Source organism: Drosophila santomea, chromosome 3R, assembly GCF_016746245.2.
Source record: "Drosophila santomea strain STO CAGO 1482 chromosome 3R, Prin_Dsan_1.1, whole genome shotgun sequence".
Classification (NCBI taxonomy): domain Eukaryota; kingdom Metazoa; phylum Arthropoda; class Insecta; order Diptera; family Drosophilidae; genus Drosophila; species Drosophila santomea.
Genome location: NC_053019.2, coordinates 4366562 through 4388013, shown reverse-complemented (window position 1 = coordinate 4388013; position 21452 = coordinate 4366562). Strand labels below are relative to the sequence as shown.

Below are 21452 nucleotides of genomic sequence, written 5' to 3'. Positions count from 1 at the left end.
TTCGTTGAGGTAGTCGATTTTTTAAGATAATACAAACGTTCGCGAGAAACTCGAAAAATTTGCCGGTTGGAGGGAAAAATTCGCGTCCGTCAGCTGTGAAAGCTTATGGCCAACTGAGAGAACCGGCACCGAGAAAAAACCTTATGAAATTGCTCATGTTTGTTTACCAAGTAGTTCCCGGTAAGTGATAAAGACTAACCAACGGATGAATGAACTTATCAGTTAGTCACTTCCCCATTGATAGTTGCTAGAATGTCAGAAGGGAAGGGTCACACATAATCGGAATTTAGTTTCAAAAGTTACAAACTAGAAATAATCGCTTGGCGCTCCCACGCATCAATCGAAACAAACTGAATCGATTCCTACTGTTTATCCAAATCCAATTAGCTACGGATCATTAGCTTTCGGATTGCGTAAGATCATTTCACAAAATTAACCACTACAAACGTTTTCCCCAACTACTGCGCAGTATATATGTACATATGTACGTATATTTGATATACATGCATATGAAATACATAACTCAGGCTTTTCAGTAGAGAAAAGACTGACATGAAATGAATGCTATTTGATAAAAACATATATTTCTAGTGAAAAAGGCACTGATAATTAGTAAATCACATTGAAAAGAGCAATTCAAAATACTAAAACATTTTATCTAGAGATTTCCAGTGTCATTTTGTTTACACAATTTATTTATCAAAATTAAATATAATATATATTAATTTAGTCAACAAATGCCAATCATCAATGATTGCAATGGGTGGTTAATAAATAGTACACTGCTTAGATCAGGAGGGGATGTTCATTAAGAGTACATAGACTAGTGCGTACCTAAATCTAGGCTACAGTTACGGCTAAGGTGGATCGATTGGATCGATTGGATCGGGAAAGTGATTAATCCCTCGTGTGGTCGCGTATCCAGTCCAGGTATTCAGTGACTCGAGTATAGACACCTGAGTGGGCATAAAATCAGTCAATACTGCTTAAGTAGTCCGTCTGGAGAGTAACATACCTGGATACCCGGGCTCACCACACTTGTTGCCAAAGGATACCACTCCCAGTTGAACCCAGTGGGAGTCATATCGCATCATCAAAGGGCCGCCAGAATCGCCCTAGAATGAACATGCAATAAGTTTTAGATCCTCTGTGAATGGAAACTCCAATAGCAACTCACCTGACAAGCATCCACTCCACCATCGGAGTATCCTGCGCAGATGAAGTTCTCGTTGATGGGCTGGAAGTAACTGCGGTCGCAATCCTCATTCCGCCAGATGGGCAGTTCCGCCTGCCGCTGGCTGGTGGATTCCTTGCCACCATAGTAGGTGGTGCCCCAGCCCACGACGGTGGCCCTACGTCCGGGAAGACGCTCCTTGGGCGGCATCCTGATTCCCTTTGGCAGGCAGACAGGGATCACATACTTCGACTTCCTCACTGGCTTATCCAAAACCAGAATGGCAATGTCATTGTAGAAACCAATGCGGGAGAAGCTGAGGATACACACGTTACTAATACTATCCACTTTAGGAGGGCCAAAACCTACCGCTCATGGGTGCGCACTTCCTTGACGGCAAAGGTCACGGGGTCTGAGGGTTCGGCATCCGTGGACAGATCGATGTCACCCAAGCGAACTGTAAACTGTCGAGCAGCAAATCTAAAAGAAACTCGGAATTAGACCCAACCCAAGTGAAAGACTCCCAATATCTTACGGTTTCTGTCGCGAGTCCCGCGTGCAATGCGCAGCCGTGAGGATATACTTGGTGCCTATCAACGAGCCACCGCACCAGAACTCGGTGCGCTTAGGTCCGTGGAGGAAAATGGCCGCCATCCACGGCCACTGACCATTCGGGGCCTCTACTCCGCCCACAATCCGACCCGTAGAGTACTCCTGCTGACCGCACTCATCGGGATCCACGATGTTGTTGCCGATCTCATCCAGACCCTCTGGCTCAAGCGGCACCTCTGTCGTGGTGGTCGTCGTGCTAGTGGGCGGTTTCTTCTGGGGAATAAGCACGAGACCAGATGTGGGGCGCGTGGTGGGTCGAACAGTGCTTTTCTTCGTGGGCTGCGTGGCCTTGGTGGTGCTGGTGGTGGTCGTGGGACGAGTGGTCAGTCTCAAAGGCTTTTGAGTGGTCAAAACAGTGGAGGATGAGGAAATGGGGCAGCACACGCCCGGCACATAAAGACTCTTGAAGCACAGGGACTCCCTCAGGCTGCTGAGATTCAGCAGCAGAGCGGGACAACTGCTGAGATCCTCGCAACGTCCTCTCCTCCCACTTGGGGTCTTGCAGTAGTTTTCCGCATCTTTCGCAGTTCCCGCCTCATCACTAGCCTCTGCCAACTGATCCAGTGGGCTCAGAGTAATAGGTGGTGCTTCTGTGGTGGTGGTGGAGGTAGTTGTGGTGCGCGGAGTGGTGGGTATCTTGATCTTCTGCTGCGATTGCTGAGCTCCCTGGGCTGCCGGAATCGGGACTCCTTCTTCACTGGGCTTCTTGACCTTCTGCTTGTTCTTATTCTTCTTCTTTTTCTTCTTCAGCTTGAGCTCCTTGTTTTCCACAAACATGGGATTAGAGTCATCTATACCGATTCTCTTAGTGGCCACTTGGATAACACTCAGATTAGCGGGCTTCCCAGCTGGTAGCAAGCTATTGGCAGAGAGTGTGATCGGTAGAGTATCCATAAGTTTGTCGGAGACTCCTGGAAGTGCTTCCGATTTTCCGCGTGGGGAGGATGTGGAAGAGGGAACCACTTCAGTGGTGCTTAAAGCACTTGTGGTTGAGCTGGCCGCTCCAACTGATTGACTTTTGTCCTGGCCCGCATCCTCACTCTTCTCATCCCCCTCCGTCTTGGCCTGATCCTGTCCACCGCGAGTTATGTCCACCAGCATGTGTCCCACGTGGTTTAGCGCTCCCAAGGTCTCAGAGATGCGATTGAAGGTGGATTGGGAGAGCAAACGAGGCAGGGACTCGTTGCTGCCCTCGGACTGTTCCTCGTCGCTATCGTAGTACTCGCTGGAACCCTCAACGTCATCATCGTCATCCTCGTAGGTGGAGCTGGACTGGCTGCTGCTGCTGACACTGCTGGCCGAGCTCTGGCTCTCGGCTAGGTCCGCGCTCAACTGGCGACCCAGTCGTCGATCGTGCAGATGCGGCTGAAAGAAAGACGCTGCCTTAAGGGTTAAAGTTGTGAATGTCCGTGCACAGCATCCTGCATCTTGATCACACTTACCGTCGTTGGTCAAATGGAGTGGTTGCTCCTCATCGTTGGCGTCACTCGATTGTCCTTGTGCGGCCAGAAATGTGCTCAAGGAGAGTCCTGAAACGGTGAAAAAATAAATTGATTTAGTTTTCTTACTTTAATCAAATAAAACTTCTGACTTCAATTAATTTACCCTCTGCAGGGGTATAAAAAGGTAATAACTAACGCAACTAATGAGCCTACGAAATCAGTTAAATGCGTCGCTTTAAAATGGTATTTTATTCTTTAACATAATAACATACTTAGTCAAAGAATCTCTCTCTCTGTCTCAAACTCCCTAGAACAACACTGACTTTAAAGACAAATCTAATAATGTGTAGTTAAGCGAAGTGCTCTGATAAGGGAGACTAGTTGATAAATTATTGATTTTACTTCATAACGGAAAGTGGGCCTTTAAACTAACTCATGTATCGAAAAATGAATACCTAAATGTATTGTAGTAAGCTACAATGGTAAGATGATATATAACGCGTTTCAAGACATATAGTTTTTATTTCTTTTTCTTTCTATAAATTTACTGCGTGCACTTGCAAGTTATGAAACGCACTGTTGGGGAAAATCTGCTTAAACAGTTTGAAAGCAGGAAACACCGGAGATCCGCGAGCGCCTAACTGGCCAAACTCACTTCAACAATGGTCCTATGCAGTCTTTCGGTTTTGTCGCCGGTTGAGTAATGTCACAAATTGGCATTACGCATCTGCGCTCCGCCCCCGCCCCCACCCCGCCCTAGCCACCCTTGTCCCTTAATGGGAAAGTATGTCGTTGTTCAACTGAAGCATTTAATGTTTATTTAGCTGTGAGTTTATTTTGCTTGACTGCCGTGACATAATCTCTGCTCGTCGGGCTTGGATTGCTCGGTTTTTTTGGTGGGCTTGTCTCCGTCTCCATTTGCTTAATGACTTGTCATTTTGGGAAGGAGAAGATCTCGGCTATGGGGAACTTCCTCCGTGATGATTCTTTATGTAAGTTACTGGGCGCCAAGGTCGCCAAAAGATTTCACCTCGCAACGAAGGAAAACAAAATTGATTATCTTAAAGTGATTTGGGTTAAACTGCTATAGTTTCGGTTTTATTTCGCCTTTTTCTGCTTTATTTTGATTATCTTGTTTTGCTTTTATGCCAGATTCGAACGCGGCTCATTAACATTTTTCGAGGTGTGCACTGCAACTTTGCCACTTTCACTTGGAATAAAATTGCCCATACCAAATGGCACTGCTTTACTTTGTTGCTGCTCACCTCAACACAATGAAATATTGGCCAATTATAGGGCTTATATAGAAATGATTTCTTCGGAAAAGTGAATGCCCCGGAGGCCCTAGGCAGACTAAGCACATTCGTTGTGGATACGTGCTCTCTTTTCGGTTCATTGTTAATCATACTGTTGTGCATTTTGACCCAAAAATATGATACATTCTGTTCAAAGATTAAATGTGAAAATTGTATTGAAAAATTCTCAGGCGGCGCGCGATTAAATCAAGATGAATCTTTGATGAATCAAGATGAAATTTTGTGTGAGTTCTATATAGGATTGTTTCAAAAAATGGGCTGATATTTGCTGCTAATAACCTTAGTTAAACAAAAATTCATTAGTTTATTAGCCCAAGCTTTCCTTTTCGCTATCTAACTATGTATAACATATCAAAGATAGAATTAAATCTGTTTACACTATCAAGACAGAATTTTCATATTAATATAAAATTTGTTGTACCCCTTACTCGTTACTATAACTATTACTATTTTCGTTGTTAAAAGGTAAGGTTGTAAAAGGTTGTAAAAGGGATTAGAACTATTTTTGATTAGCGTCACCAGCGGTGTCGATCTGTCCATGTCTGTCTGAGTGTCTTTATAAAAGTCGAGGTCTCTGGAACTAAAATGTCTTGAAATTTGAAAGATAAGCCATACAGATTGTGTGCAAGTTTGTTTCAGAACGTTGCCACGCCCACTCTAAAGCCCATAAGCCGCAACAGCTGTTCTGTCGTTAAAAAATTATATTTTCTTTCTCGCACATACAATAGTTGGGTAACGGGTATCCGATAGTTGAGGAAATTTACTATACGATGCCTTTATTTTATTTTTAATCTCGTCTGCACTTAAATGACATCCAATTTTTGTATAGACGATTTCTAATATTATTAATCGAGTTCCACAAAATCATAAATGCAATTAGTTAAGGCCAGGAGTTTTGTCTGCTCCGAGTAACCAATCTTCCTATCATTGCTTGGCTATCGAAAGTGAAAATCCCGAAGAAAGCAGTTGAAATGTCAACGCTGCAATTGCCGTTGATGGAAAAAATTACAAGCTAATCTGCACAGAGGGACAAAAGGGGAAAATTGAAAAAAACAGCGGCTGCATTAACTTCCGAAGCAGAAAACTCAAATTGTACACTTCATGGTCAGGCTATCGGCAAACCGCCTGGAGTTTTGGCAACCGGCAACGTCCGAAGTGACCAAACAGCCAACAAATTGCGGCGTTGACAAGTTTTTTTTTTCTGTTTTTTTTTTTGTTTATTGCATAATAGATGGTCAAGCCTGGCGTTGCGGTAATACCAAGAAACACGTACACAAGAGTACTCTTTGGGCCAGGGGAGATCACCGATTGGCCTTGGTGGCGTTATCTATGTGATTTGCATGCCAGCTGGTTTTCGACCTGTCTATGACGTCACCGAGCGGAAGTTTTATTGGCAGTGCGGGCAAAGAAAGTTGCAAGCTACCTCACGTTGCACGAATCGTGATGATAGCCACAAAAGAAGAAAATCATTCACAATCATCAGCTGCATTCGGACTTTCGTCGGATGCGCAACAGCATGTTCGTTGCCTAAGTCTTTTGTTTTTCGTTGATATATTTTGCGCAGCACATTAGCACAAATTATCCATAATAAGGTGATAAATGGTTACCAAATAAAATTGGGATGCCCAAAACTAGGTTAATTATCTGTTAATTTTGGGGACAGTCATGCTGTTATTTCGAATACCAACCCAGGCACAGCAGAAACACCTTCGTTTGCATCTTGCCAATCATCAACTTAAAATGCAGTCTCCGTTTTCAGTTCACAAAGCCGTTGAACATTTGCCGAAAAATGTGGTAGTTTCGTTCACAATTTTGTTTACTATTATTTAACACACTCGACGAAAGGCAACCGCTGCGATGACGAATTCAACGAAAACTGCTCTGAACGAAATGGAAAGTGTTAAAAAGTGTTTAAGCCGCGGCGACGTTTCTGTGGCTTTTCGTTATCTTGGCTTAGCTGAAAGAAAATTTAGCCTTGGTGTAAACTTTAACGAGCTGCCAATTGCTTTAAATAAATTTTGTAATATTTATCTTTATTACGCCCGATAAGATTGCGAAACTGATTGCGAAAAGTGGTCGAATTTCACTTTTTATACGCCTGTTCGAGTCAAGCAAGGCGTTTACTGCGTACTGGTAGTTTAAGCACCGAATTCCAATGGGAGTTGGGCTTATGATTGGATTTGTTTGTTTTGGGCCTTTTGGAGGGTTTTTCGAAGTTGGAACGGAGTGCGATCTGCTGCTTCCGTGTGCCGTTGCTGCCCGAGTTCGACTGAAATTGAAACTGAAAATGCAAAAGCCGAAGACAACACCACGCCAGCAGCAACAACATAACATTTTGTGGCGTCGTTGTCAGGCAGCTTTGGCCTTTAGTGTTGTTTTTGCCGATGGAGCATTTCGTTTCGTTTTCGTTTTTGCTCTTTAGAGGGGATAGGGGCAGCAAAGAGGTGGCAAAGAGGAGGCAAAGGGGGAGCTAAGAGCCGCGACGGTAGCCGCGAGGTTGTCGGCTGGATTTTTACTTTCTTCAGACTTTGGGCATGGTGAGTGCAAGAGGTGGGACTTTGGGCACTCGGAGAGTCACTCAAATTGGGTATTTTCCTTGTCGAAAATAATTTATAATTTGACCAACTTAGCCATTGTGCGTTCCTTGAAAAACCATCTCATCGAACTCATTCAACTCCGCCACTAGGTTGAGCTTATTTGCATTGAGCACGCCCACATAATGCTGGGCCCCAGGTATTCCCCAGCCCAAAATATGTAGTCAATTTGCGCAACCTTAGCTTATTTTCCGCTCTCAAAGCCTCTGCCAATGCAACCCACTCCATCAAGTACTGCGCCAGTGTTCAATGTGGTTTTTGAGTGAATCATGGTGTGGATTCCCCAAAACGAACAGCGAACTCTTTTGGCCTGGCCTACTTCAAATGCAAATGTTTTAACCGCAAGCATACATATTCACACAGCACCATACACCATATGATTGATCATTGAACAGAGGGGAGAAACCCATAAAAATTAGGAAAATTTAAGTGGAAATATGATGGTGGAGAATACTTAGATGCAAGGCTTTTTCGATTCATCTACAAATGCCATCTCACAACTTTTCAATATGCCACCTCCTCAATAACTCCCAGCTGGTGATAGTCTACATCACATCTTTAGCTCAAGTGCTAGATTTGGTTTTCGTTTTTTAACCTTATCATGGTTTTTGCTCGGACGTCACTAACGACCGTGAAAAGGCAAAAGTGTAGAGCGTGTGAGCAACATAATTAATTGGGTATTCATAAGTCTGTTTCTCTTCACCCTGCGGCTGCTTGGCGACTGCGAGCGGTAGAAAATCGAGCAAGTTCCATTGTTCCATCCAATGCTGACACCTTTAAAAGAAAAAGCAGCGCGAAATAAACCTAAAACTGGTACTGTAAAAATAAAAGAAGAAAAGGGTGTTAAAAAAGAATGGGCTGGCCAAGTGTCTGAGAAATGGTAATTCAAGTGGGGAAGGAGGCCAACATTTGACTTAAGAAGTACATACCTGAAAAAGGGAATCCCTTTTGCTTTGAGCTTACTTTAAGCTTTTGAATTGTAAGAGCTTTCACTATCAAGGGTTTCGGTACAAACTATTTTGTGCAAAAGTTTTAGTACTGGTATTACCATTAAACTTTCTTGATCATCATGCTATCAAGTTTAGGCACACTTATGTATATCTATTCGTCAATTGAAATGGATTCTCTATTTATTTACAATTAAAAGCATTTGTTTGAGACATTAAATTACATTTCACTTAGTCTACATCAGCTACTACGTCACTTGATTAACTTTAAGCATTTTAGGAATTGAATTGATTATTTGTAATTTACCCTGTAATCATAACTCCATCTGTTCCTTTTTCCTTCTCCTCCGGTTCAACAATCATCTATGTTTAAAATTCATTGACTTAAAGCTTGTGCGTGAAAGCTTAAGATTAAATTTGCCATATACGATTCGATATATGCGAACAATCAACGTTTAACACTCGGATGGAGTGCCAGAGAGCTAGCGAAAGTATTTACAGGGCACAGTCGTCGTTGTCCTTATAGATACTCGTAGAACACACACCAGTAGATGCCATTCAGACTGGCGAAGAGGGCGGGGAAAAGGACGCGCGATGACCGATCTATGTATATAGCCCGCTTGAGCCGCTCCTGGGCGGGTGTGAGCTTCGGCTTGGGCAGTTCCGGTTCCGGTGCCGCTGGCGGAGGGGGCGGTGGCGGCGGGACAATAGTCGGGGTCAGTATAATCCGCGACTCCTGGCGCGGAATCCACGGACCATCGGCGTCCAGGGGCGGACGCACCACGCGGCGTGTGGTGGTTACAATCTGAAAATATGCAGAATTATTTTTTATTTAAGACTAGCTACTGCATTGCAAACTAAATACGAAGGGTGGGTGGAATCAAAACACCTTAATTGTCACAACTGAAGAGATCTTACTCTAGCTTACCCTTCTGTTCTTGGTCATCTCGTCAAAGATCTTCTCAATCTTCTCGATCTTTTCATCGGCCAGTGGCAACATAGTGGCTTGCTGCTTGTTGGCCGCCGAGTTGCTGCCCCCAGGTGGAGCACCCTCGCCCTCCTTTTTAGGTCCGTCTCCCGCCACGGGCTTGGGTGGATAGGCCATCGGCTTGGGAATGGGCGTGTCGCTCAGGACGATGTTTATTAGGCAATACTCCATGAGGGCCATGAACACGAATACCGTGCAAACGGACATAAAGGCGTCCACGGCCTTAAGATAGGAAACAGGTGGCAAGGACGACTGCGATTTGGCGTGTTGCGTTGAAAGCGTTAGCAAGGAGGTGACCCCTAGAGTCACCCGGGCTGGAGCCGCCTCCGGTTTGATCCAGAAGGAAACCCATGACATGATGACTATCATGCAGGTGGGAATGTAGGTGTTGAAGACGTAGTACACCAAACGACGCTTAAGAGTGAACACCACCTCCAGGCAGGTGAAGTTGCCCGTGGAATAAACCTGGGTGCAATCCGCCGTTTCATTCCGAATGAGGGCCACCTGGGGCAGCTCGATGTTTTCGTCCACCACAAGGGGCGTGGTAGGATCCCACTGGAATATTAAGTCGTCTGTGGTGTGTGACACTGGAAGAGGGGTTTAAATTTAAATATTATTCAAAAGCCTGTAGAAGGAAATGATGGATCAGCGATCTTTTCGGCTATTCGACTGATTCACCGTTCAAAACCAGTTTACGAAATCTTACGGCTTTCCATTTGCAGCTTGCACTCCTGAGTGTCATGAGGATAAATGGCAAAGTTCATGATGCACGACAGCTTCAGTGTTAGCTTGACCATGTAAAGAATGGTCTTATCCTTGTACAGCCACATATAGTGATTGGGTATGGTCATGGTCTGAAAGGTCACCGATTTGGCGTTTTTGAAAAACGAATCCGGCCGCCACATATTCTTCAGCCAATCCACCTCCAGCAATCGGTATTCCTGTGTCATATTCTCCGGCAATCGCAGGCGATGATCCTTCCATGTCTGAGCAAAGAACACATCCGCCACATAAGTCATCGAGTTCTCATCAATGGAGTCCAGACCCATCACCGTCACATGGAAGTAGACTATCGTCGGCTGACCCTCTTTCTTCGGCGGTCTCATCTTATCGTAGCGCTTGATGTCCTCGGGAAGGATGTCGGTTATGGCCAGACTTTGTCTGGATGAACAGGACAATTTCAGTTCGATATTCGTTCGTTTATCGTTCGAGTTTATACTCACTGAAACTCCCCTTTGACATAGTGCTTCATGCAGATGGTGCAGATCACCAGAATTACTATTTGAAACACCATTTCAATGTGAGCTCTTGCTGTGTCAGAAATATACAATAATTTGTTTGTAAATTTAATAAATTTATATACAACGTTTTATTGATTTTCTTAATAAAGAACACTAACAAATCAATAAGCTGTGCTGAAAAGAGAATATAATAATTTATATTGTACAAACTGCGATTTACACGAATTATGATTGAACTCTATGGTTCCCTTTGTATTGACGTATCGAAATTCTGTGAGACCTTCCTGCAGCCCAATTATAATAAGAATGAATATTCAGGGTTCTTCCTGCCGAATGGGTGACAAAAGGTCTACAACGATGCAAACAACTTGAAACGATATTCCGGTCTCGTCCGTGACCTTGCCACGAGGTGGAAAGGATCAAAGGCTCTTGAAGGGTCGTCCTGGCATTGACAATGCATCGAGAGCGATTGGCACGAAAATAGCAACAATTATGCCGCTTAACCAAGTAAATAAAATAGGGGCCGAGCCCAAGAGACAATGAGCCATTTGCCGTCGACAATGGATAGCCTCGGCATTGGGAGGCATCGAATCCGAGTCCGAGTCCGAATGCAGCCTGGCAACCCTGGCCGCAGGACATAGACAGCGATACCTGCCGTCGTCCCAGTCGCTCGCTGCACAATACCGTCTTAATTCACAATTAAAGCCACTCGAAAGGGCGCAGTGTGGGCGGGGCGAACTGCCTTAAGTGGCCATGCGCCTTTTCATGCGCCCGCGAGGATGAGGGCGTGGCAGTGCACCCGCCCACATCCCACATGACGAACACGGCAAAGAAAGCGGGCAATGAAAGAATCCTGCCAATGCTGCAGAGCCCCCATTAGACAAGGACAATTGCCATGGCACTCGGCGCGGCACAAGTCTGAGGATTTCTCTCTTCTCGGCAAATTGGGCCAACTTAAAGAATCAGCTATTTAAATAATGAATTCATGATTAGGCTGCAATAAATATTATAAAGCGGAGATGGGAAAATGTTTTGAGATAACGATTCAAGTTACATTGATAGTACACACTTTAATGGTATCATTAATTGCATTATTCGTACAAAAAAGGTTTAACGGGATGTCCGAGAAATATGAGTATGATGATAAAATATAATTTAAACTATTAAAAAACATTTGTTAGTGTAACAATCATTTTGAAATATTCTGATCCCAAAATGGCTTATTGCTTAATATTAAATCAAAAGAAAATTACAAGTAATGATACTTTAGCAAGGAATATGAAGTGGTATTTAATAGCTTGATTGTTCTTTTCTAAGATGTTGCGAAATTTATAGGTATCTTCAACATAATATATTAAACTTGAGTAAAAGTTTGAATTAAAATTGAACTTGTCATCACTTTATAGGTTTTTCAACATAATATATTAAACTTGAGTAAAAGTTTGAATTAAAATTGAACTTGTCATCACTTTTAGGTAGGTAGTTTTTATCATAATAATTTAATCAATTAACCCACCACAACAAATTTAACAGATACTATTTTCTCAATAAGCTAGGAAATTTTTAAATAATATTAGTTGGGCATGTATGAAATATTATTAAACGATATTTTAGAAAGTTATTTTACACACGGTCTTTTAAATCTTACACAGTTTTTAGATGAATTTGAAATAGCTTTCCTCTTCAGTCAACTAATCTTTGCTTGGTTTTCGAAGCAATATATTTCTGTTGGATTTCTAGAATCTTCACAGAGATTACATAACCATCAGCTTGACGCCACAAATGGCATGATTAAAAACACCTCTTTTCATAAACTTCCCGAAAGAATTTTTAAGATTTATAAAATTGTCAAAGAAGGTTTCTGTGTTTTATGAAATATTTTGAACACTTCAGCATTTAATAGTTTACTGGAATTATTCTTGAAAATTTCCTTTTTCCGTTGTGAACGTCTTGGCAGTTCAAACTTTCGCTGACAACTGACAGTTGGAGGCAAACCGATTTGAATTTAAAACGTTGCCAGGCACGAACGAACAGTTCACCAACGAAGGATGCAGGATGCAGGATGCTTGACGAGATGTTGGTATAAGGGTCCGTACGTGTGGGTGAGTCCTTTTTCGACTAGTGGGGAAAAGCAAAAGTGAAAGCCGCCAGAAACGTGCTCTTTAATATTGGGGAGAACAAGGAACTATCGGCGCCAAAGGAAGCCAATGCCTGCTTGCAAATGCATCTATATATAGGACAGGCAAATATCCTTTTGCCTACCAGGGCTGCAAGCGCCATGGGCCTGTGTGTTTGTCACTTAACATAATTTCCTCGAGTACTTTGGCATTGCCTCCATTTGCTTCATAATCTGCTAGGCTCTGTCGTCATCGGCATTGTGGTCGGCTCACCCTTCTCGCCCAGAACCCAATGATGCGCCCTAGGGTGTGGAGGGCAGGACCTTCAATTCCCATCATGGCAAGACGCGGCATGTGTCTATTGATTCGACTTCTCGGTTTCGGGGGAACTTTCTTGCAGTTGTTTCAAGCTTTTATATGTCCGCACTTGTATTCTGTAGTTTTGAGCATTTTTCAATCAATTTAGTTCGTTAGTCCTTCCGTGACAAGTTCTCCGCAAGCTGCCAAGTGCCCCAGAAGTGGCATTTGTCGCAGCAGAAGTTGGGGGCAGTGGCATCCTCGGTGGGGACGCGACTCTTGGGGACACTGGCTAATGAATGCAGTACCTCGGTAATCCTGTGATCCCCGTCCTATGTCACACGGAATGAACAATTGGAACAACAACGAGTTGAAAATAAACGCCAGAGGGAAATCGCAAGGAAAATCAAGTTTAATGAGATGATTAAGTTGGAGAGTAAAAAGCATGTAGCTCGGAAAATCGAAGGGGGTAAATTCGATTGTCTTGTTTGAAGCAAGGACGTAAAAAAGTGACGATTTTACCTTTAACGTAGTAATATTTTAGCATACATTTTTACAACGAAAGAGGTGTTTATAAAACATTTAACCCACACAAGCATTTCTTGGAGAATGTTTTTATTTATTATGTTCGTTGCACGTAATTTGACCCCTTCTTATTTCATGCTTAAAAAATAGATGTAAATATTAGTTTTTGTACTTAGGTTACTGTTCCATGCAAATGTCCTGAGATCTGAATTAGGACCTAAAGTTTATACTTGAAATGCTAACTTGAAAGATTTATTATGCCCAGTCAAAAAGCAAACATTTGTTGTGCTATTTAAGTGTGTATTTTATTAACGAGGAGGTAGTTATTCAATTTATAATTGCAAAAATCATAAATAATAAACACTTGGCTTTCCCCTTCGACTTACGGCCGACCTTGATGCGGCTCGCACCCACTATAAAATCGGAGGCTGTTTTCTGTATGCAGATTTTGTGAGTCCCACAGACCTGCCACGCCCATTTGCCCAAGAACTACTCAACGCCTTTCCGCAACACTCTTGAACCGATTCCATACATCCTTTCTGTCTTTCTGGCCCACGACCGAGGAAGAAGACTTGTCGTTATTAAATTATCTCTGATGCGATAATAGCGCACTTAAGTTACCACCACACCTCATCGTCCTCGACATCGTCATACTAGTCCTCGTCCTCGTCCTCATGCTTATGCTCATCCTCATAGCCATCCTAATCCACTCCCCGCCACGCTCCTCCCTATTGATGGGGCAGCTATAAAAAGCCGCAGATTTTTCTATAGTTTATTCGAATGCAGTCGAGCTTGGACCTGTTCTGAGTGCTCCTATTCCTCGCCAGAAGCCACCCCAGTATTCCTATTCCAACCCCACTAAGTGGTGCTCTTAAGTTTCTGCTGAGGGCAGCGTCAGAGGGCGGTGGCTATGGCAAATTCGCAAAAGGTTTTGGCGCACTTGCAATTTGAATACTTTGGGGGGCAAAAAAAAAACCAGCAAACTTTTTACTTGTGTTTGGCTTTTGACAAGCGGTCTACGTCATAGAAAATTTTGTAAAATATATTGTAGGATAAATAGATAAAGAAGCGAAAACTTATCTAGCCAAATGCGTTTTTGCTTGGCAAGAAAATATCAGTGATGTAAAGAGAGCCAAGGTTGCAGAGTTACTAGGCCTGGTTAACGAATTTTCTGGATTTATTCCCTCTACTGAAGCAATCTGGGAACTTATGCGATGAACGTCGATTGGACTGTGATAGCCAAACCCAACTCAGCAGACCCTGGAGATGAGTACACCATTCTTATGGAGGTAATTGAAAAATGCAGTTTAATAATGTTCTATTACACTTTTCAGTTTACAAAGTTAAAAGTAAGCGGCAGCGCTATAGTCGAGTCGACTATCACGTACCCCTTACTAAGATAATGGGAATAGGAGGGAGACTATGCAAGTAGGAAAGAGACGGTTACATTAACGCTAACGATTTAATATCTTTATGTACAAAAAACTTGGAATTTACAAAACTTGGACTATAGAATTTAGCTTAGCTAGAAAATCTACGTTGGGTTTTTATATATTTGGCATGCCGATAGAAGTTACCTCAGGGAAATAAGTATATGTGGATGCATTTTTTTCCAAAAAAGTATACTTTCAACAAATAATGACACATCATACCAATTTTTAAAATTTATAAAATTTTTGAATTTGGTCAGTTTTGGGAGCTTTGTTGGCGATAGTGTGGGTTTTACAACAATGTATATCAAAATTTGATAAATCAAATGCAATCTTAAATTTAAAAATGTCTGTGCTGGTTTGTGAGTAATCTTCTGAAACAATCTTGCGTTCATAAGAACGCTTTGCTTCATTAAGTTGGAAACCCATTCTGCAGCCTATTTATACTTTTTATAACCTCTTACCCTACAAGTAAGGAGTACACCTTGATTCAAATGGTAAAATATATCGGCCAATTATCCGTTTCCAATTTCCGATTCCCTTCCTGCCACTAAATGCAGACAAAATGCCATTAAATATTAATCGCCAACTTCGGCGAGCGAGGCAACCACACAGCGTCCCACAGAAGATGTGACCCACATCGGCAGTACGCGGAAGTTCGCTGAATGGAACTCCCGCTGTCCCACCCAACGCCCAACGCCCAGTGCCCACATATCCCAACTCCACCCATTCCCATTTCATTCATGAAAAGCCTCAAAGCGAGGACATTGAACCGCTGGGAAGGAGCTAATCAGGGAGTTTTCGCTGGGGGATGATGGGTGGTGGGTCGCGTATGGGTGGTGCCTCTGACCAGCAACAGATGCCAGAGAGAGATTGGGGACGCAGAGCCCAAAAGAGAGAGAGAGAGCTGACCAGGTGGGCCAGCTCATTGTTGACAAACAAACCTGTAGCCGCTGGCCAACACGTGGCGCTCGCTCCCATGGGTGGTGGTTCGGGTGGTTCCAATGCCAGGTCACCAGGGCGCATGCTCCGTGCTCGCGGACAGCTGAGCGCGAAACCGTGACGTCGCTATTGATTTTTACACACTCGCCGGACGCGCATCGCTGCAATTGGAGTTGCACGGAAAAACAGGAGCCGCAGGATGCTTTAAGGGATCCGCAACGCATCCTTCGAGCGGCTGAATCAGAAGCTTTCTTGCAGGTGCAGCCTGGTGGTGCAACCGCGTCAGCGGAACCACTCCCAACGATGATCAAACTGCGGCCATATGTGCCCTCCAAGAGGATTGCCATACGGGACTCGTCCATCGACGAGGATGCGAGCGATGATGTGGAGGACGAGGTGTTCATCAAGGATGCCAGGTCGGCGAAGGTGAGCACGGAATCAAAAACCACGAGGGAAAATACATAGCATAGTCAAGTGACAGGTCACAGAAGGGTTAATGAAGGAGTGCTGACATTTCGTGCATAGTTTCAAGTGTACAGAGAAAAAAAGTAGTGACCCATTAAGTTCAGCTTCCTTTTGGTCAAGACACAAATGAAAAAAAGGTATTTTCTGTTCTAAAAGATAGTTTGCAAAAACATATCCGAAATTAAAAGCTACCATATGCCGTGCTCAACTTTATTAAAATACATACATTTTCTTTTGTTTTGAAAATTAATTATACCTATAAATCGTGAAAGTATGACGATTAAAATAAAAAATATTGCATAATAATATAGATAATGCTGCAGATAATGAAGGAATAAATAAGGAATATTTTATACTGAATATTAAAATACAACATGACTCACAATGTTATTGCTTATTTTTCAAAAGAAGAAAATGCAGAGTAATGTAATGTTACTTTTCTCTCCGCGGCAGTTATCAATTTTTGGTGAACTAATCTATAAACTATAATTCAACTCTGATCCGTTTTCCTCCCACAGCGCAGCGAGGAGCAGGGACTGAAGCGCCCGCTGATGGCGCCGCGTCGAAAACACAGTGCAGGATCCGCACCCGGATCCGGGTCGGGATCCACTCCCATAATGAAGCAGCACAGGAGGCGGCGCTGCTGCCGCTGCTGCGAACCCTTCTGCTACGCCCTGGCCGCTCTAACGGTGCTCTGCGCCCTGCTCAGCCTGGCGGCCCTCATGCTGACGCTCTTCCCGCTGCCGCTGCAGCGAATCCGCCACTGGTGGCGGCCCGATCCCGCCCAGCTGGCGGCCATCTCAGCAGGCTCCTCCCGCATCTCATATGGCAGCTCGCTGGGCAGTGAGTTCGTGCCCTGCACCCAGATCAGTGTCCAGAAGCGATGGTCTCGCAGCTTGGCGCGCATGAACAGCGAGAGTCCGCTGCGGGCGGCTGACCTGAATGGCGATGGCATCAGGGATGTGGTCTTTGGCTACGGGGTCGACGACAACATACCCTACGAGGGCATCCCCTTGCCGCGCTGCCAGTCCGCCCAGCAAGGGGAGGAGGTGCCCTGCGAGGGCGGAGTGGTGGCCTTGAACGGACTGGATGGATCCATCCTCTGGCAATCGTGGAGCGTGGCGAATGTCTTCTCGCTGCACTGCAGCGCGGATGTGGACGGTGATGGGGGCACCGATTGCGTGGCAGCTGGAAGACTGGGAGTAAGTTTAATATTTAGGAAAAATACGATTTTTGAATCCAGCTTACCCGTTATTTTACCACTCAGATGATCTACGCCATCAATGGACGCACTGGCTCCGTAATCTGGAGCTTCCGGGAATTGGAAGTGGAAACCAACTCGCCCATTGTAATGGACCTGTACACGATTAATGTGCTGCGCGATCTGGATGGCGATTCGGTGCCAGAAATAATAGCCGCCCATCTGGAGGAGCGCGAGGAGTCCAAGGCGGGTCACATAAAACTGATTTCGGGGAAGACGGGCAAGGTGATCCGGAGCATTCCAACGCCGTACCGCGAGGAGATGTTTGTGCCGATTCAGCTGATCACGCAGGCGGATGGAACGGAGCTCCTACTGATCGTCACCGGTGGCCAGAATACTCCAGGTGGCATTTACTCCTTGCGACTGCACTCCCTGATGGCGCACACCAGTGAGAAGCACTTCACCCCGCTCCACCGACAAGAGAGCTCCGGTCTGATGGTGCCCGCCGTGCTCACCGATCTGAATGGAGATGGCATCTCGGATGTGGTGGTGGCCGCCTTCAACCGAAGCGTTCTGGCCTTCGATGGAGCCAACTACACCATGATGTGGAACTACACTTTCCCGGCCAGCGAGTGCGTCAGTGCCATTGTTCCGGGTCTCTTCAATCACGACAGGGTCACGGATTTCATGGTGAAGTACAACACTGGACCGGGATTCCCGGTATACTACTACTCGCAAACCACCATCCTTGACGGACGAAACGGACAGCCCCTTCTGAGCGCCATGATGACGGATGCGGGCGGTGCCAATAGTCTCCTTGGCGGCGTCTCCATTTCGCAGAGCTTCGGAGGCGACTTCTTCTTGCACTGGCAGCTGCAGTGCCGCAACCGTCCGGATGCCCGGGATGCCTACGAATTTGTGCCGGATAGCGACATCATACTCCAAGCCAGGGCGGACACATGTCGTCTGCGGTACAACGAGTCCACTGTACTAAAGCTCTACGGGATTGCCAGGCACATCGAACCGCCGGGTGCCGTCCTCTTCAGCACGGATGACCTGGAGGTTCAGCTGAATCGCACACAACGACCGGCGGCAGCGGGAAAGAAATCCCCACTGAAGCATCCCAAACTGCTCAAGAAACTGCTGGCCGGAAACCGGGAGCAACTGCTGCGCCAGGTGGCCGCCGGATCAGATATTGGTAATGAAAATGCCATCGGTAGTGGGACGGAGCACCCCGGCCGTCGCCCCAAAGCGCACCATCGACCCAATCCGCTGATGGAGCAGCAACTGCAGGAGCTACTGCCTCAGGGAGCAGACAGCGAACCACCTAACTTCGGAGTCGGAGTTGGTTACCCCAAGGAATTTGTAAGTATTTTGGAATTGGTAATATCTAAATTTCATAAACTTCTATGCAAACGAAGGCAAAACAAACATATTATAGTTTTTTAGTTTTCTAGGTAGTTACCTTTTTTTAACATACAATAACGACTTCCCAACTCCGCAGAAGGACTACGATGCCTTACAGCTGCCGCCAGAGAATGCAAATCCGCTGCGTTTGCCGGAGGAGTACGAACTGGTGTACAACGACGAAGTGCCTCCGCTTCTGGAGCAGAGTGAACGAGAGCGACCCATTCACCTGCGGTCCAAATATCCCACCGCCGGAAATCGCGATGTGCGCAGTGGCTTCCTTGAGGCCAGTGGCAGCAACCTCATAGCCACCACCCATGCCACGCCCAGCTCCACCGGACAACCCATGTCCGCGCAGTCCCCGCTGAGCCTGTGGGATCTGGAGCTGGACAACGAGGCGCGGGAGCGAGCTGCGGACGCCCAGGAGGGCAACAAAAAGCAGAAGAGGCGTCGCAAGAGACGTGAGAGGGCTTTCGGAACCACGACTACAGCGGCCGAGGATTCCGCTGGTGGAGAGGACTCCACCGGAGCTGACTGGTACTTGGCTTCCATCTCATCCACCGGCGTTTTGCTGAAGGCTCTGGGCAATGTGAGTTCCTCTCTGGACTTTGCCTTCGTCCTCAACATCCGCGAGTCGGAGGCCTATCCGCCACTCTTCTCACCCCAGGATCTCAGCTGCGTCGAGGAGAAAGTCAGTGCGTATAAGAGTAAGTACTCCACGCCGATGCCGTAACGATTTCCCTCTGATCCATTTCCCGACTAATCCACCACTACTTGCGCTCCTCAGGCTACACCATCGACAACCTGCGCGTGCTGCGCAAACAGTTCCTGAAGCAGTGCCTCAGCGAGCGTCTGGTGGACGCGGAGCCCGCCCTTCCCAAGTTCGAGTCGCAGCTGGTGGTGACCCGCATCGGGATCACGTGCACCTGTCGCTCACTGCGGCCGGGCGAGGTCTGCTCGGAGCTGGATCCCGCGGAGTCGCAGCGCTGGACGGAGTTCATGGGGAACTCTGGACATGGCTTCTATGCCAACCACTAAACGCTAATCGCTAATCGCTAATCGCTGGCCGCGGAGGATTCGGCGGCGGAGGAGTGGGTCCTTTTGGCCACCGAATCTGGATCCGAACTTCTGCCGCGGCAGCCTATCTCTTTCTCTCAATGTCTCTGTCAACAGTCACTATTGTAATTTATCGTCATTTGCGTGTTGTGGGGTTTCTTGTAATCGTAACAGTATTTACCTGCGTGTATTTGTGTATATTTTACGAGTTCTTTTGACAAAATAAAACTAATCCACTTTAAACTATCCTTGTATTTAGCATTAGGGCCTCAATAACCCTCTTATCCATCCAAGAAATGCACTCGTTTTAGTGTAAACACCAGGAAACCCGATCGCTCCGCACTTTCGACTTCCGTAGGAGGTGATGCCAGCTAAGTAAACCCGAGTATTGTCCATGCGTCCCCCCGTCGCCATCAGCGGTCCACCGGAATCTCCACTGCAGGTATCGACTCCGCCGTCGCCGCCGGCACAAATTTGGGAGTGGACGTTGAAGTCCAGAAAACGAATCCTTCCTGCGCAAACCCTGAGTTCCTTCTCCCGAATGATTCCACGCTGCAGAACTTGGCTAAAGCTTCCATTATTTGTTATGCCCCATCCGGCTACTTCAAATCTCGATTTGGTGAAGGGGTCGGAGTTCTGAAGACAAATTGGCTGGATTCCTGTGCTGTAGCTGCAAGAGAAACGCCCATTTCAATTGTAAGCTATCTATTTGGTGACGATGAACTAGACGATTATATCCGGAACTCTTCTAATTTAATTGAGTTATTCCGATATAAAAAAGGCATTTATTTCTTGATAAACGGACGTGCGAATAGAAAATTCGCAAATAACTAAGGGTGTTTCCTATCTATATTTTCTGCAAAAACATTACTCACCGAACTGGCATTTTCAGTCGCAGGAGAGCGATGTCGTTTTGGATCCTCCCTAAGAAACTGCTATTGAATCGCCCATGGACTATGATTTCCTCCACTCCGATCTCTAGATTCGGGAGGGCACATCGGCTGGCCTGGTTCCTGCACTTCGGATGGTAGGCTGGATTATTGGTGATGTCATGCTCGCCGAGACGGACGTTTTTGAGCGACAAGTCATCCGGAACTCCAACTACACAGTGGGCCGAGGTCACGACATAGCGATTGTTGATCAAGGAACCCGCGCAGAGGGGCAGAATCTCCAAGGAGGATCTATTCAGATACAGAAGCATTGCCATCCAGGGGAATTCGTGTGGCCGCGCATCCGAGCCACCCACAATTCGGGGTACAAGTGGGCTCTTGCCGCAGATATCTGTGCTCGGGAGCCGATTGCCAGGCGGGGGGCAGCAGATCCTTCGGTCCCTCCTCCAGATATCAATATCATACTCGCGCATCAACGTCCAGGACCAGGCAGTTCTATATACATGGGAGCACTCGTACAGAGATACGTACTTCTCATCCGGATGGCAATCTGAAATCACATTTAATTTGGTGACTTATACCAGACAATGCCTTTCCGGAAAGCCGAAAAGCTAGGTATTCGAAATTTGTAATAGAACTCCTAGATCGTGAATGCGAATTAAGCTCAAAGTGAACGACTATCTGATACCCGTCACTAGCAAGTGGAAGTGCGACGGCGACTCTTCAACCCTGTCAGTTTTTGGCGGTTTGTGGGCGTGGCAAAAAGAGTTTTGGCAAATCGAAAGATATTTACAAGACTAACCAAAAT

At 45.7% G+C, this 21452-nt stretch overlaps 4 protein-coding genes across 6 annotated transcripts; 1 reads left to right on the top strand and 3 right to left on the bottom strand.

Annotated features, from left to right (window-relative positions):
- Positions 1–50: 50 nt before the first annotated feature.
- LOC120451490 lies at positions 51–19997 on the top strand. Of its 3 annotated transcripts, XM_039635236.1 has the most exons (7): positions 51–180; positions 14449–14542; positions 15884–16051; positions 16609–17292; positions 17358–18656; positions 18796–19405; positions 19486–19997. In XM_039635236.1, exons 2-7 carry the CDS (start codon positions 14468–14470, stop codon positions 19734–19736), a joined length of 3087 nt encoding a protein of 1028 aa, XP_039491170.1. In that variant the 5' UTR covers positions 51–180; positions 14449–14467; the 3' UTR covers positions 19737–19997. The 3 variants fall into 3 exon arrangements, with proteins under 3 accessions (XP_039491170.1, XP_039491172.1, XP_039491171.1); XM_039635238.1 differs by lacking the exons at positions 51–180; positions 14449–14542; positions 15884–16051 and adding an exon at positions 12319–12416; XM_039635237.2 differs by lacking the exons at positions 51–180; positions 15884–16051 and having other exon boundaries at positions 14278–14542.
- Positions 793–6357, bottom strand: LOC120451491 (serine proteinase stubble). The gene is made up of 7 exons (XM_039635239.1): positions 6233–6357; positions 3229–3315; positions 1710–3165; positions 1544–1654; positions 1178–1490; positions 1016–1115; positions 793–956 (listed from the first exon to the last, which is right to left on the bottom strand). The coding sequence occupies exons 1-7, from the start codon at positions 6273–6275 to the stop codon at positions 898–900; spliced, it is 2169 nt and encodes a 722-aa protein (XP_039491173.1). The 5' UTR covers positions 6276–6357; the 3' UTR covers positions 793–897.
- Positions 8256–12202, bottom strand: LOC120451492 (glycine receptor subunit alpha-4). Its single transcript, XM_039635241.2, has 5 exons — positions 11963–12202; positions 10297–10384; positions 9780–10234; positions 9014–9660; positions 8256–8890 (listed from the first exon to the last, which is right to left on the bottom strand). Exons 2-5 carry the CDS (start codon positions 10365–10367, stop codon positions 8606–8608), a joined length of 1458 nt encoding a protein of 485 aa, XP_039491175.1. The 5' UTR covers positions 10368–10384; positions 11963–12202; the 3' UTR covers positions 8256–8605.
- On the bottom strand, positions 19987–21282 carry LOC120451494 (spaetzle-processing enzyme). Its single transcript, XM_039635245.1, has 2 exons — positions 20630–21282; positions 19987–20424 (listed from the first exon to the last, which is right to left on the bottom strand). The coding sequence occupies exons 1-2, from the start codon at positions 21115–21117 to the stop codon at positions 20016–20018; spliced, it is 897 nt and encodes a 298-aa protein (XP_039491179.1). The 5' UTR covers positions 21118–21282; the 3' UTR covers positions 19987–20015.
- Between the last annotated feature and the right edge of the window lie 170 nt (positions 21283–21452).

Excerpts from the sequence above, each read along its gene's own strand:
- LOC120451491 (XM_039635239.1), bottom strand. The coding sequence starts at position 6,275 with ATGATTGGCAAGATGCAAACGAAGGTGTTTCTGCTGTGCCTGG. Across the intron at positions 3,166-3,228 it reads ACTCCATTTGACCAACGACG|CGTCTTTCTTTCAGCCGCAT; the intron begins GTAAGTGTGATC and ends CCCTTAAGGCAG. Across the intron at positions 1,655-1,709 it reads CGGGACTCGCGACAGAAACC|ATTTGCTGCTCGACAGTTTA; the intron begins GTAAGATATTGG and ends AGTTTCTTTTAG.
- LOC120451492 (XM_039635241.2), bottom strand. The coding sequence starts at position 10,367 with ATGGTGTTTCAAATAGTAATTCTGGTGATCTGCACCATCTGCATGAAG. Across the intron at positions 9,661-9,779 it reads CAAGCTGCAAATGGAAAGCC|TGTCACACACCACAGACGAC; the intron begins GTAAGATTTCGT and ends CCCCTCTTCCAG. Across the intron at positions 8,891-9,013 it reads AGATGACCAAGAACAGAAGG|ATTGTAACCACCACACGCCG; the intron begins GTAAGCTAGAGT and ends GCATATTTTCAG.
- LOC120451490 (XM_039635236.1), top strand. The coding sequence starts at position 14,468 with ATGAACGTCGATTGGACTGTGATAGCCAAACCCAACTCAGCAGACCCT. Across the intron at positions 18,657-18,795 it reads TTGGTTACCCCAAGGAATTT|AAGGACTACGATGCCTTACA; the intron begins GTAAGTATTTTG and ends CCAACTCCGCAG. Across the intron at positions 19,406-19,485 it reads GAAAGTCAGTGCGTATAAGA|GCTACACCATCGACAACCTG; the intron begins GTAAGTACTCCA and ends TGCGCTCCTCAG.
- LOC120451494 (XM_039635245.1), bottom strand. The coding sequence starts at position 21,117 with ATGCGCGAGTATGATATTGATATCTGGAGGAGGGACCGAAGGATCTGC. Across the intron at positions 20,425-20,629 it reads CGACTGAAAATGCCAGTTCG|CTACAGCACAGGAATCCAGC; the intron begins GTGAGTAATGTT and ends TTTCTCTTGCAG.